The sequence below is a fragment of the Gossypium arboreum genome, chromosome 1 (genome assembly GCF_025698485.1).
Source record: "Gossypium arboreum isolate Shixiya-1 chromosome 1, ASM2569848v2, whole genome shotgun sequence".
Classification (NCBI taxonomy): domain Eukaryota; kingdom Viridiplantae; phylum Streptophyta; class Magnoliopsida; order Malvales; family Malvaceae; genus Gossypium; species Gossypium arboreum.
Genome location: NC_069070.1, coordinates 102,338,799 through 102,353,893, shown reverse-complemented (window position 1 = coordinate 102,353,893; position 15,095 = coordinate 102,338,799). Strand labels below are relative to the sequence as shown.

The following is a 15,095-nucleotide window of genomic DNA, read 5'->3' as shown; positions in this document are numbered from 1 at the left end:
AAGACAAACCGTGTAAAAGATACATACTTGGTCTGTAGATAATTGATTGTCAGTTCCTCATAATGAGCCCCATTCATTAACTAAATAATACTCGCAATCAAAGCTGCAGCTTCACTTTTCATAACAAAAGTCAATAAATTAAGAGTACATAACAATCAAATTCATCATCCTGATTGATGGGATAGTAATCACTCTCTCATATTCGACTATTTGGTTGTGTACTCAGTCAATATTGTTCATCGTCCCAAGGATATTGGGCTTGAACTCCAGATGGCCTGGCTCAATGTGTTTCTACATGTGTTCGTGGGCCTTTACCTATGAGTTTTCTAATCTATAGGCCTAAAGGATCCTATAATTGATGTAATCCATAATGCCCTGAATGTTTTAAGTTGCGAGTTGTGCAACTCAATCTCAGTCATACTGGGATTGGGAGTTGGGACTGTAAGGAGAAGAAGGTGGTATTTTTGGGTTTAGGAAGATGGTAGTAGATCATGAAACCCCAAGTTTGGAAAATGGGCAAACTGACAAAGAAGTAGAAGAGAATGCAAATGTTTTACAATTTATGGACTCCATGGACGCTTATTTGACCCTTATTCATTCTTTATCTTCGACACTTCGCCGGGTAAGAAACATCTTTTCTTTTCTTTTTTTCCCCCTTTCTCCGATATATTTGATTCGATTGATAAATGATGAAATTTCAACTTTGATTAGATATAATTAGTTCTTCAGTTATCAGAAACGCTTTAGACAATGAACATGTAACTCAGGGTTAAATTCATTACCAAGTGAAATAAGAAGATGCATTGATCCAGGCATCACCCTTTGAATCCTGATTGTTTTATCTACTTGTAGTTCCCTGTTTATGTCACCCAGCTTCGATCTTTTTTTCTGCTTTTGTTTTTCCCCAATTTTTTTCTTGTTTTGGTTTTAATAAGTACCAAAAATCAGGGATGGCTGGAACTGGCAAGTGCTCGACATTCCATGGGTGCTTCACGGGTGAATACTGTCTTGTTGGACCATACGTCTCATCCTGCTGCTACATCATTGCTTGTAACCCAAGATGAGGGAAAAGGTATTTATCAGCTTTATCTACAAAAGCAATCAGATTCTGGTATAAATTGTTCGGCATGGTGCTTCAAGCAGACTTTGTAAACTAGACTGCAGAGGGTTATCTTATAGTAGTGGACTTGGTGTAGTCAATATTGTCAAGGCACCTGCACCTTGCACATCAAGCCTTTTTTGACAAGGCCCATTTGACCTGGCGCGCCACTAGATGCGCTTTTTTATAAGTAAGAAAGTGATAGTATTAAACTCTATATTTCTCAATACTTGAGTATTCAACTATAGACATGGACCATATAGAAATCATGCTTGTTGACTAATAAAAATTTTTCTTGTTTTGTAGATTAACTAGACCACAGTTTAGAGTTTGTCATTTCTTAAGCTTTATACACACACAGAGAAACACACACGTACATCCTGGTACATAGAAAACTCACACATATACATATTACACTTTACTTCACTCAGGCCAATACATTTTTAGTGCCTTGAACCTAAGCCAATGTAAAGGTTCTAGTGCCTAGAGTGCTCCTCATGCCCTTGACAACATTAGGTGTGATTGTTCTGGTGGCACCTGCATGTGGATACTTGTATATGAATATGAAAATGATTTTACTCTATTAGGTTTTACTGTTTTAGACAGCTAGATCTAAAGCCCCCTGTTATTGAATTCTCATTCATATTGAAACATATGATTATGGGTTTTACCTGTTCGTTTACCTTTTTGCTATAAGGAATTTTATTTGATTTATGATCTGTAATAGTTGACTCGGGCAAACCACACTTTACATTATGCAAATGGGAATCTTCTAGTAATGAGAACTCCTTGTTGGGGGAGAAACAATCTAGCCAGGACAAATTACATCCACAACTGCGACACAGGGGCAGTACCGAGCTTTATGGTATGTTTTGGCCCTCTATATAGAAGTAGACACTCTCTTTGGATGTTAATTATAGCACGAAGACATACAATCAGCTGAAAGTCTGAAACTATTTGCAAAAAAAGAAAAAAGTGTTTTGGAACTATTGTTGTTAGGTTCATTCTTAGGTAATCTTTAAATTGAAACCAAATGATAGGAATTACAGAATTCCAATTGCAAACCATAATTGCTCCTTAATGGTTTGGTATGTTTTCTCACATTTTCCTTCTGTCTGTTTTAAGAGGAGAAGACCTCATCTGACAATAAAGCTTCACGTGAAGTTGATGACCCAGTAAGTATTCTATTTCTACCACTCTTGCTCCATATTTGTTGTTGTTTTGCTTTCGGTTTCAGTTTCAGTTTCGCAGAATGCTTATTTTAGTTATTTGAAAGTAGTTGTGATGTATCTGTTTTAGTAGTTTCCAGGGCCAACTAGAAAATCCTCTTTCTATGATATATTTGTTAAGGAAGCTTACATGATAGGTTTTCCTGTTGAATTTGATTGTTTTCAAGTAGTAAATTCAAATATAGAAACAATCACATGGACTCATTTTGGAAAACTTTGTGTCTCCGGTTTAGGTTCAAAAGGAGAGATCTAAATCACTGTCAATGTTTGGAACTCTTGTTTCTCCAAAGCTTCGAGCTGCACAGCTATCATTTGAGGCAGGTGTGAACTTTTAGGTCAATGCTTTTGAACATATTTCAGTACAAGATGAGACTTAGCTGACAAATTGTATTATTGCAGCACTAGAGACACTTGTAGAGATAGCGAACATGCGCTCGGAAATGCTATGCGCTTTTGATCAAGTCAACATGAAATTGGAAGGCAGAAAGGATGAAAAATAGTTGTTTTCATTCTGGTAACTCTCCACAATGTTTATTATTCCCCTTTATGTTATCCCTCCACATTTCTTTTACTCTTCTAAACTTAACAACTCAGACATTCTTGCCAATATTTCAAGAAAAAAGAAGAGTTGTATGTATAGTTCTGGGAGGGTGAATGTGCTGATAACAGGATTTAATTCTATGCTTGTTAATTTATCTTAGATTTTGGAGATTGTTACTGTATAAACTAAAACAGGAGGGGTTTTGCCTGCACACTATTCATTGTAAGTGGGTTTAATAAACATAATCTATTTTTCTGTTTTAACACGTCATTTAATTTTTTTTTCAAATTCAAATAATGGATTCTAATTTTGATATTTGTTATTCAAATTCACAAATATTCGAATCTATTATATGCCATATTTTAGCACAAATAATTTATTTATTTTGAGATAATATTTAATGTTTATACATTAATTTAAATTTTAAAGTAATTTGATTGAATTTTTTAAAATGCAAATATACAGCACTGCATGCTAGTATCATATCTTATTGAGTCTTATTCTGGTGTGACAACAAGATGTGAATTTAATCGTGGTTAATCATGTATTATCCCAAGTTCGAGAGCTATGGCAATAAGAAAAAAATATATATATATATATTTTTTTTTAAAGCCACATCATAAAATGCATTATTGGGACTGCAATTGTGGGCATGACCAATAAATAAGTTTTCGCCCTCAGTAAAATTAATGAGGAGTCCGGTTATGAGTAAAAAGGATTCCCATCAAGTCAACAACTTGTGCCATCGCTATGATTGAAACACCGAAAAGCTCCAGTTCCACGGCAGATTCGCTGCCTGCTTTATTCCATTCAAACTCTAAACCATAAATAGGTTAGTTTCCAGCAGCAGCATATCAAATTATTTTCTAACAGAACATAAAATTATCACCACGCAGATTACAAAAGCAAACCTACCATGATAATCAGCTACTTAAAAGGAGACTTTTTTGTGTGTGTGTTTATTATTTTCCAATTACTATTCTGGCATGCCAACACCCCTCAAAAAAATGTCGCCATATAACAGAAAATCCAGCACAACTTTACAACAATCCAATTCCATGCTGCAGAATATTAAACACAACAGCACATAGTAAAAAGGTAGGCAACCAAACAAAACCTCAACAAAAACTGGAAAAGGTGTATAAGAGCCCGAGGGAAAATTACTTATCTTTTTTCTTATCATTTTCTTATCATTTTAACTTTTGGATTACCAATTAGAAAGCACGCCAATTATCGGAACTTTTCTTCGGACTCTGCTGATCTGATGAGACTTTAAATGGACCGCTGGAGCCAAATGGATCTGAGTCGTCAAAAGAGAACCCATGGCCAAAGTCTTTGCTGCTACTTATGGAGTCAAACCTCGCGAGTGTCTCAGGTTGTGGGGAAAATCCACTGCCAAAGTCTTTGCTATTGTTTATGGAGTCAAACCTTGAAAACCCGCTGCCAAAATCCTTGCTACTGTTTATGGAGTCGAATCTTGTAAGCCTATCCGGTTGCTGTGAAAATCCACCATCATGCATGCTGAAGGAATCAAACCTTGAGAAACTGTCAAACTGATCCCTTGATGCCTCACTGAACCTTGATGGCGAGTTCCCAAACTTGGAGAGTGGAGTACTGGGAACCGAGTCTTCAAATGTAAATGGGCTCTTCTTATCATAAAAGCTTTCTGCATTTGGGGATTCTGTTCTTGTGTGTACATCAAAATCACTTGATCCAAAAAAGTCTCTGGCCTTGTCCGAGTCCTGCCATGTGACATTAAAGATCAAGACTAAATATATTTCAATACATCAGACCAAGAAAGGATCATAACAAGCACATCAAAATATTTTGAACACACAAGAATCAGAGTTTATTGTGGGTAAGCTAGGTAAAGCAGCCAGATTTATGCCTTGTGACTAAAAGCTCTGAACATAAGGTTTCCACAATGTGACCTACATGCAACTTGACAAAAAACTTAACAAAATATAAAGAGTTAAGACATCTATTAAGTTTAGACTAACCAACAAAGTATCCCAAATTACTTTTACCCTAGCACCACCATACAGGAAGGGTAAAAACCATTTAAGTCGGAATTCTACACAAATGATGAAGCTACCATCTTTGTAACCTAAAAACAAAAATGTGCTTCAAGAAGTTCAGGGTCACCTTGGTATTAAGAGAATTAAAACCCCACACAGAGTCCATATCATCATTATCAAAGGTCCCCCATCCTGATTCATCAAAATTTCTGTCCAGAAAAAGAGAAGGAATTTAACAAGAAAAAATGAGAAAAAAAAATGTCAAACTCAATAGTTGATAAGTTTATTCATCCATACTGTTGTCTTTCTGCCTCTGCTTCAGTGCTCTTTCCAAAAGGGTCATCAGAAAATGGTTTAGATGGGCTTTCTACAGAGTTTCTATCAGTAGGACTACCCCGAGGACTTCTAGCAGATTCATCTTCACTGTGTGTATATACAGACTCGCTCTCGATGGCACGTTCACCAGCACTGAAGAGATTCGCAGTTTTTTCATCAGCATAGGAAGTGGAATCAGGGGTCAAGCTACCATCTGGAGAAGCTTTTCCTCTCTGAGAGACAGTCCCTTTTTCCACATCAATAGTGAGCTCATTGCCAAATCCTGAAGTTTGAAAAGAAAAGTCAGATGAATAAAATTGTTACAGAACCCCACCAAGTTTCACAAAACTTTATTTGCAGTTCTCAAACAGTAAAGGAAGGAAAGACCTTCATCTTCAAACTTATCCCACTCTTCGTCCCAGAGTGCCGCTCCATCTGGAACTCCTGGTTGCCAACCTTAAATAGGCATTGCATATGAAAAGGACAAAACAATTAGTAAATGGAATTGTATTTACTTCAAGAAAAACTAAGGGTCATTCCAAATACAAAACAAAGATAATAGGTATAAGAATTAACATCCATCAGAATTCTCTTTCTTTCTATTAAAGTGACTAAGAGGATCTTAAAGATCATAAAAAAAATGAAAACAAAAATTTTACAGTTCCATGCCAAAAGAGAATCTAAACCGACATTAGCATCCTAAATGACTGCAAGCAGCCAAAGTATAGAACTTTAGCTCTGAAGTTTTGAAAAGGTATAAATGAGGTAACCCATCCATTTGCTGCCTGTTTTTATTGCCACTTTTCAACTAAACATGTGTTTTAAGAAGTCAAAAGGAAAGAAGAATTGGAAAGCAGTGTTAAATTGTTTGTTTAATAGATCCTATTGCTGTCAACGCTTTATGAGGAAAGTCGCTTTGGAAAAGTTTAAGAGTGAAATAATTTGACCTTTTCCAAAGGAAACATTTTACTTACGACTCAAACAGCTTAAAATGGAAAAGCAAAAATTGAGGGTAAGGATCATGGGGGAGTCACCATGTACAGTCAGCAGAGACCAAAGACAAACATAGAAATTAAGGGAATATGAAATGATATCTTGACATAACCATGAAAATTACAGTAGATAGATCAACAAATACAATCATAAAAACATGCTCAAATAAAATAGTACCTCCACAGATTCTACCAAGCTAAATAACTTTTGAAAGGAAGCATTGAACTCAAATAGGGCTTTCAAGATCAAAGAGTAAAATGCAAGGATAACACCAAACACAATGATAAGAACATCATACTACAGTGCAGGTCTTGACTCAATGGAAGTTGTGAGGAAGAATTTTCTTTCTAATAAAAGCTAAAAGGTACCCGTGGGAAGCTCAATTACTGCAGCTGACTTAACATCATATCCATGTTTCTTGCATCGTTCAGTCAGGGCCTTCATTAGCTCCTCAAGATCTGACTGTATGCGGTCAGCACGGACCTAGATATGCCACAATGCCTCAGTGTCAGAAAATTCTACTCAATCTCCATGACTTACTTGATCAGTTTAAATTTACCTGAAGAATACCATCTGCACTGCCCCCCTGTTCCATGTTAACAATAGCATGATGCAACTCTGTCTTCCTCCCCTAAAAACAAGACAATTACAAAAGTTGGTGAAATAAAGAAAAGGGGTCTGTAAGGGATTTTAAGATCAATATACTACATGATAACAACAGCTAGTAGGCAAAAGGTTGTAGCCATATGTCAACTTAAGGAAACAATGGAAGGAAATAATGGACTGAAACAGAGATATAATTTTCGGATGAAAATAAAGGAAAAAGAAAACAAGAGAACAAAGACTTGGACATGTTATATAAAGCTTAAAGGTTAACAAGTCATCTCTTCTCATCCTGGAAAAAGGTTGATGCCTCGACAAACACTCGAGCATTAAGATGAAAAAGTCAACATCTAGATATTTCAATCAGGAAAATTTATGTGACAACCCCTCCTTGTAAAACAAAGTGATGTTAACCCAATAGAACAGTTTACATGGGTCAAAAACCTCAAATAGCCCAAAGCAATGTCAAGGCGAGTGCCCAGACACTAAGGCGCAGCTCAAATGGCCATTACCGCCTCAGGCACTTCAAGGCGAGACGACTTCAATTAGGTGAGCACCTGATGTGCTTTTCGGGCACCTTTTTTGCAAAGTCGGGCGCAAAAAAAGCACACTTCACTGAAGAGACATTCCATTCTCCTGTTTATTTTTTATTTTTATTTTTAACTTTTAAAAGAAAAATATAATAAATCACTTTTTTAAATTAATTATTCGCCTAATTCTATTATACAAAAACCTAGTTAACTCTTAAAAGCAATGTTGTTTGAACCAAACCGGGAACTGGCCGGGGTACCAGTCCGGAGAGGGGTTTTGAACCGGTTGACCCCAGAACTGTTACGGACTGGTTGAACCGGGCAAAAAACCAGTTCAACTAGGCGGTTGAACCAGATTTTTTATTTTTTATTATTTTATGAATTTTAATAATTTTTTAATCAAACTGATTAGACTGAAGAACCAGTGGTCTGACCGATTCAACCACCAGTCCGGTTTAAAAGGATTTCTTAAAAGTTAAAACTTTTCAAGAGAAGATGAAGATGAAGGAAATTTAGAGCTAGTTTCTGACGATGATATTCAATTCCATTCTTATGGTGTTGTATTTTACAATGCATTAAAATTATTAAACTTAAACTATTAACCAATGTTTTGAATTTATAAATTGAATTATATTAATATTCATCTTTCTTTTACTAATTAATTAATAAATGCTTATTAATTATATGTATTCGTTAGATATGTTTTTAGATACATTTTACATATATATATATATTTATATGCTAGCACCTTGGTTTACTCAGGTGAGCACTTTTTTGCACCTTGCATCTCAGGCTATATAGAGATCCTAGCGGTTGAAGTGTGCCTAGCACCCTTAACAACATTGGCCCAAACCAACTCAAGGTCATTCACGCATAAAGGGAAGAGTAAGGCTACCTGAATCTCACGAAATTTTGCCTCTTCAACTGTTAATTTGGAAGCTATTTCTGCAACTTGCTTGTATTTCTCTTCATATTTCTTAGCCAACATTTTAGCCTACAGTACAAATAGTCAGTCAGAAATCAATGACATTATGTCCAAATAAATGAGACAAACACTTTTACAGATTTTTGGTAGTACCTCACACTTATCTGCAATTGCCCTTTCTGTGATTTCATTTAGTCTATTATCACATCTGCTTTTATACAGGACCTGAAAATAAGAAAGACAAAAGTCGTATAATGATGGTTGAATTTTGAAGTTCCAAGTTTCCCGAGGCATGCCATACAATTTGACTCACCACTTACTTAAATTAGGAAAATAATTAACCAGCATTCAGGCATTGCATTTAATGAGAACAATGTTGAATTATTAATGCAATGTTAAAAAAGGGGCCCGGGGGGGGAGAGAATTGTTTCAGTATGCTGAAGCAACCTAACAAGCATATCATGCATGCACTGTTAATAGTCAGTCATTCTAGTTCCTGATCATTGAATAAGATCCTTTAGTACAGTTCTAATCAAAATGAGATTTTTTTTCCAAGCACATTGTATTTCCAGAAAATACGAAAAAAAGTGAAACAGAAAATGCTCACAAGTTCCTGCATTTTCTCACGGTAGAACTCAAGCTTCTCTCTGGAATCCAAAATCACCTTTTCAGTTCCATCAACCTGCTAAATTTCAAAGAAACAAGCTCCATATTGTTATTCAGGAAGGAATATAAAACCACTGAAACTCTAGCTTAGTTAAAAAAAATTCTTTACAGAAGTGATAAAAAAGCAGTCCTCAAACTCTCACCAAACCTGTGGAAGAATAGAGAAGGAAAAAGTGAAGTGGGTACGCACCCACATGTGTGTGTATGTACCAGAGAGAGAGAGAGAGAAAGTATTTGAGCTTTATCTAGAAGATGCCATGCCTTTTTTCCATCAGCCATTACATCTCCGGCTGCCCCATTCTCTAAATTTTGTCCATTGTTATTGGGTTGGGTTCCAAAGGAATCATCCAACACTGGTTCTCTTGGTTTTTGTTGGTTGGACATTGTAGTAGTATCAGCAGAAGCATTGGGGCGAACTGGAGGTTTTACACCAGCTGACGGAGTGATTGTCTGAGCAGCCATCCCCGACTGATGTCCAAAACCTAACAGCAATAATTGTTTTATTAAGAGAAATCTAGGATGACAAAATGAGAAGGAAAATAAATTAGAAGCGATCCTAACGAATACCAGGATTGGGACCCCAAGCTGCATTTCCATATGAAACATTGGGTTGGCCTGTCATGGACAAGAGTGTCTCATCAAACAAAACATTTCTAGGGAGTGCAGGTGGAAGAGGACGGCCTTCCCTATACCGTTCCATCAAATAGAGAGCAAAGCAGAACTCTCTCAAAGATAGCATACTATCACTATCCTGATCAGATAAGTCCCAAACCTGCTTCAAAACCTCTGTGAAAGACAAAAGCGACAATGTTAAATATGTTTACCCAAGTAACAAAGGTCTCTGCTCCAACAGGACCAACCATGGAAATATTTCAAAGAAACACTGCACTAATAGGACTTCTTCAGTAAGTATGCCAAAAAATCAGTGTTGTCAAGGGTGAAAGGTGCATTCTAGGTGCCAGAACCTTATATTGCCTCAGGCAGATGATGCAAAAAAGCATTAGCCTGAGTGAAGTAAAGCACAATATGCATATGCATTCGTTCTTCAAAGTCTACATGTGTATATATAACATATACAGCTTAATATATATTGTAAACTCAAAGTGTGGTCTAGTTTACCTACAAAACATGCAACTTTTTTTATCAGTCAATATGCGTGATTTCCTTATGGTCAATGTTTGTCGTTGAATACTAAAATATTGAGAAGTATAGAGCTCAAAATTATCCATTTCTTACTACTAAAGGTATATCAAATGAAAACAGTGAAAAAAAAAAGAAATTAAAGAGAAATTCAATCAGGTGGGCTTTCTTTTTGCTTATTTTCTTATAAAAAAGTGTTTAGGTGCACCAAGTGTGTGCTTGATCAAATGGGTCTCACCTAGAAGGGTCTGAGGCATTTTTTTTGTATAATGCTAACGCACAGGCGCACCTAGGCGCATGCCTTGACAACACTGCAAAACGTTTTAGTAGAAAGAAGGATTCATGGAATGATACCATCTAAAAATACATAGGCATCATCAGTTTACCACCTTAGCAGAAAAAAATATTTTCACTACCTAGACCCTACAAGAATAAAATCTTAAACCAGAATATTCAAAAACAAACCATTTATTGATATAATTCCAAATTATGATGATAATATTCACAAATAAAATTTTGAAAAATGAAAACATAAAAGACATCAGACCATGAGCACAATAACGAATTATATGTTCTCAGCATCTCAACAATGGTGAAATTCCTAACACTATTTTTTTTATTCATAAGAAATCACCATACATGTTAAACTAAATAGATAAACCATCTATGTCATGCATAGGTTCATATCTCAGAAACTTATTTGGATAATAACAGAATAAGAAATTATCATACCTCTAGGTAGCCTCCAACTCAAAAATAGATTCCTTGCCTGCTCACCAGTTATTTTCCCGTCTCTGTCAGTGTCCACTTCCATGAACACTTTTGTATATTTCTGAACATCAGATTGTTTCATTTTTGGCCATGGAGGCTGGGAACTATTTGGGGCAGCATTCACATTTCCAGCAGAGATTCCTGATGGTGTAAAAGAGGAGCTTGGGGAAGAAACTGGTTGGCCTTGGATTGGAGACGAGTATGGCCTTTGACTTTGACTACCAGCAGAATGCATAGAGAACGTACTTTGCAATGAATCAAGAGAGTTGGACTTAACTAAGGGTTGGGCCCCACTTGAAACTGGTGTAATCCCTGGTGAGGCGGGTGCACTGTGGGGAGAAAAGGTTTGTGTAGATAATTCTTGTTTTGGTGTAAACGAGGTTGCAGAAAATGCATCACTTCCAAATGCCGAGCCAGAAGCAAGCCCATTTCCAGAAACAGCCAATGCTTTAGAATCATTAGCAGTAGGCTGGGAAGACATTGAAACTGCAGCTTGTGGCCTTGGTGCTGTTGATGGAGCGACCCCTCGTGGCCCAGTTGAAGCTCCACCAGGCCTTCCAGAAAGCCAATTGCTAGACATATTTTGATTTGTTAAACTGGGACCAGTAGCAACGGTGGGCATGGATTGATGTGAAAGTGGAGTAGAACCAGCAGGCATAGCTTGAGGTTGACCAACTATATTACCTCCCCTAGAAAACTCTGGAGCTGCAATACCTTGAGAAGGGTGCAGGGCAGTAGCAGCAGGCATTGTTTGTTGGGGTCTCATTGAGAGGTTCTGTTGAGATGGAAAATGTTGCTGGCTCATACCAGCATTTGGAACTCCTGGTCCTCTGAACCCAACACTTGGAGAGGATGGTGGCACAGCTGCACCCATCTGTGTTGTGGCAGGAAAATTAATTTGCGGAGCTGGAATTTTTGCTGCAGCAGGGCCATATAATGCTGCCTTGACAATGTCTGGTGTTAATTCACGCCTTTGTGCTACGGTCACAAGCTTGAGAGCATTAAAAAACTCTTGCTTGCTCAGGAAACCACTATGACTTTGGTCAGCATATGCCCATATCTGCAGTCATAGGATAAATTGATATGAATGGACCCATAATATCAACTTCCTTGGCCAAATAGGTTTATACAAAAACAGAGCGTATAGGCCGCAAGAATTGCTGTAAGATATGTACAACAAGTTACACGTGTACTAATCCAATTCAAATCCAGAAATAAAAAATTCCAATCCCTAAACCATGCCATTCATTGCGTGAAAATCCACCAAAGACCACCAAATGCTACAGAAAGTAGCGCAAGGCTTAAGGCATTGCATCTATTATTTCATCAGAATTAAAATGATTCTTTGATTTTTTTACTATATCGAACTATAGATGTAGTGATCTACAACCCATCAACTTGTAGCCTCCCGTATGTGTCAGAGTAACAGACAGTACATTAATAAAATCTAGAACAAAACAACAGTCACTGGTTCAGCAGCTAACAAAGGCAAGATTCAACATTTAAATCACAAAAAAAAAAAGCTAGATAAGTTCCTATTGCAGATGTATGATATTGTACTTCCAAGTGAAACTACGGCCAAAAAGACAAGTATTTTAGCACTCTGAAAGCTTATTAATAACATCCTCGAAAAAGTAGACAATTGAAACCTTTCAAGTATTTGATAAATTCTTGACGTACAAAGAACAAAACCCATAAGCAAACCACAAGTTGGTTAAGAGAAATCTGAAGTAGGAGAGTGATAATTGTAGAAAAAGAAAAACAGCAGCCAAGTCTTTAGGTTTTATTGAGAAATTTCTCCAGGTTACAACTAAATACAATCTAACCTATATTCGGAAAAGGCGAGTTCCTAGAGATCCCGATTCTGATAAGAAATGAAATGTAAGGGGAGAAATAGAGGGACCTGAGCGAGGACTTGTTTGGACAAACCGGATCCTTGAAAGAAAGAAACAGCCTCAACTCCACTAATTCTGCCATCCCCATCTAAATCTGCTTTCTTGAAGTAAACTTCGAATTGATCCTGAGTTTGCCCCGCCATATAAACGCCCGCAAACAAAGAATTGAAGCGAATTCTGAACTAATTGTATAGCTCTCCTAGATCAGGCTAGGAAAATAAAATCCAGAACAAGATCACAAACTCAAGTACAGGGAAAATACAACAGGTTACAAAAAGAATCGAACCAATTGAATCTCGAAATAGGAAATACAATTTGAACAATAAAAGAAAAGGAAAGAAAGTACACGCGATAAAACAGAGAGAGTGGATATAGAATGGGAGTTAGGGTGTTTGGTGGTGAGATCGAGGAGAGGAGAATGAATAGCAATAATAAAGAGGAAGGTGGAGAGAGAAGAAAAGCGATTTAAACGACTACTGCCTAAATGATTCAATCTAAGCACTGGGTGAAACAGGAGAGACAATCGGAGTCAATTATGATGTGGGCTTGGTCGCATGGGAACCCAACTGCAATATTTCTTGGAGTCCATTACCATCTACCTCCACTGATAAAGCCCAAAGTCTAAGCACATTATTAGCAAACAAATGAAATCTGGAATCGCAATGGAGCCGGTAGCGGCGGCCTTTATTTCACGTTGCTCCACGACACTACGTTTATTTTTTAAGTTTCTTTTTTACCACCCAATTAAATAAAATTATAAGATGGTCACCTAATTTTTTAATTTTTTCTTTTTTTTTATCACGAGCAGTTAAATGGCTAACTAAAAGATGACGCAGCAGCTTTTAAAATTGATTTAGCACTTAACATTTATACATTATGTCAAATTATTCTTGATTCTAAAAAGTTTAACCCTTTAATATTTTCACATTGTGTAATTAGTCTTTTTTGTAATTTTACTTTTTTTTGTAACCATTTCACTTAAAAGCTAAAAAACAAATTTATCAACTAAATTTGATAGAAAATATCCCAAAATGGAAACATCCAAAATCCAATATAATAATTTTCATATTTTCTCTTCTTCTTTTTAAGATTAACCCTCAATGTCAAAAAGAAAAATAAAACTACAAAAAACCAAATTAGACAATGTGTAAATGTTGAGGGTTAATTTTTTAGAATCAAGACTAAATTAACACAATGTATAAATTTTGAAGGTTAAATTGCTATTATGTCAATATTAAAAGATGTCAAGTTATTTTTATATTAGTAATTTAACAACTAGTGACTACAAAAGAAAAAAAGTTAACCAATCTTATTACTTTGACCGAGTCTCGTTTATTTTTTACATAATCCTTTTCACCCACATCCATTTTTAATTTGTTAATGAATATATGTTTTGGAATATATAATTTTTTATTGTCGATATTATATATAATAGGAGTGGTGAGTTTAGTGTCGTTGTTACAGCCAAATACATAACACATTAGTAATTTGACTAAAAGATTTGAAATTGCATAAATCAAAGTAATAATCTATTCTATACATTAAGCATTTTGTTGAGTTAGTGTCACAAGTCAATCAGGCACCAACTCAATTGGCTAATGATAAAAGTACCATTATTTTACAAAATAAGTTATATCATTTTATATATTTTATACATAAAAATAGAAAAATATATATTCATATATAACAGCATTTGAACCCAAGCTTTTATAATCTTCATCATTTATACTTTACCATTCAACCAAAAATTCATTTTATCATTTATATCAATTTGGATCTTGACTCAAACGAAGCTTTAGATGATTCATACCAGTATATTGCACCATCTACCTCATTGATTCTTATTAGTTTGAACATGGATGATCAGTACTACAAATTTCCAAATGAACAAGAAGATATTAATGATTTTAATGATCCTAAATCTGAAGGAGTTCCTAATGTCAACAATAACGACGACGACGATGATTGGTCATATTATTCTTCATCTCCACGAACCTCTATCCCACATGCACAACATTGACATAAATGCAATTAAGGTATTGGAATTTTCAGAATATCTTGACATAGTGTCCAGCTATATAATGAGTTCAAATGAAAATTCTAAAGAGTTATATGTAAGGGCACAATTTCCATCTAGGGATGCAACTATGGTAGCCATCAAGTACTACAGTATAAAAACTTGTGTTGATTACAAAGTTGTGGTATCTTCGCTAACTTTGTATGTTAGCGAGTGTTGGAAGTACAAGAATGGGTGTAATTAGAGAGTTAGGCTTACGCTTAGGAAGAGGACACAAGCTTCAAAGATCCAAAAATGGAACGGAACCCATGCACTTCTGCTCAACTTTCGCAAGATCACCAGAAATTAGATTA

The 15,095-nt window shown here is 35.9% G+C and overlaps 2 protein-coding genes across 3 annotated transcripts; one reads left to right on the top strand and one right to left on the bottom strand.

The window, feature by feature from the left end:
* Window positions 1-350: 350 nt before the first annotated feature.
* LOC108480899 (uncharacterized) lies at window positions 351-3,132 on the top strand. Of its 2 annotated transcripts, none has more exons than XM_017784026.2 (6): window positions 351-622; window positions 949-1,072; window positions 1,827-1,964; window positions 2,225-2,274; window positions 2,562-2,649; window positions 2,728-3,132. In XM_017784026.2, exons 1-6 carry the CDS (start codon window positions 479-481, stop codon window positions 2,826-2,828), a joined length of 645 nt encoding a protein of 214 aa, XP_017639515.1. In that variant the 5' UTR covers window positions 351-478; the 3' UTR covers window positions 2,829-3,132. The 2 variants fall into 2 exon arrangements, with proteins under 2 accessions (XP_017639515.1, XP_017639516.1); XM_017784027.2 differs by having other exon boundaries at window positions 352-622; window positions 2,562-2,645.
* Window positions 3,133-3,728: 596 nt separating this feature from the next.
* On the bottom strand, window positions 3,729-13,448 carry LOC108483024 (uncharacterized). Its single transcript, XM_017786198.2, has 13 exons — window positions 12,734-13,448; window positions 10,792-11,890; window positions 9,487-9,705; window positions 9,181-9,401; window positions 8,861-8,935; window positions 8,407-8,478; window positions 8,224-8,322; window positions 6,755-6,826; window positions 6,564-6,678; window positions 5,590-5,658; window positions 5,185-5,485; window positions 5,015-5,096; window positions 3,729-4,611 (listed from the first exon to the last, which is right to left on the bottom strand). The coding sequence occupies exons 1-13, from the start codon at window positions 12,866-12,868 to the stop codon at window positions 4,084-4,086; spliced, it is 3,087 nt and encodes a 1,028-aa protein (XP_017641687.1). The 5' UTR covers window positions 12,869-13,448; the 3' UTR covers window positions 3,729-4,083.
* Window positions 13,449-15,095: the final 1,647 nt, after the last annotated feature.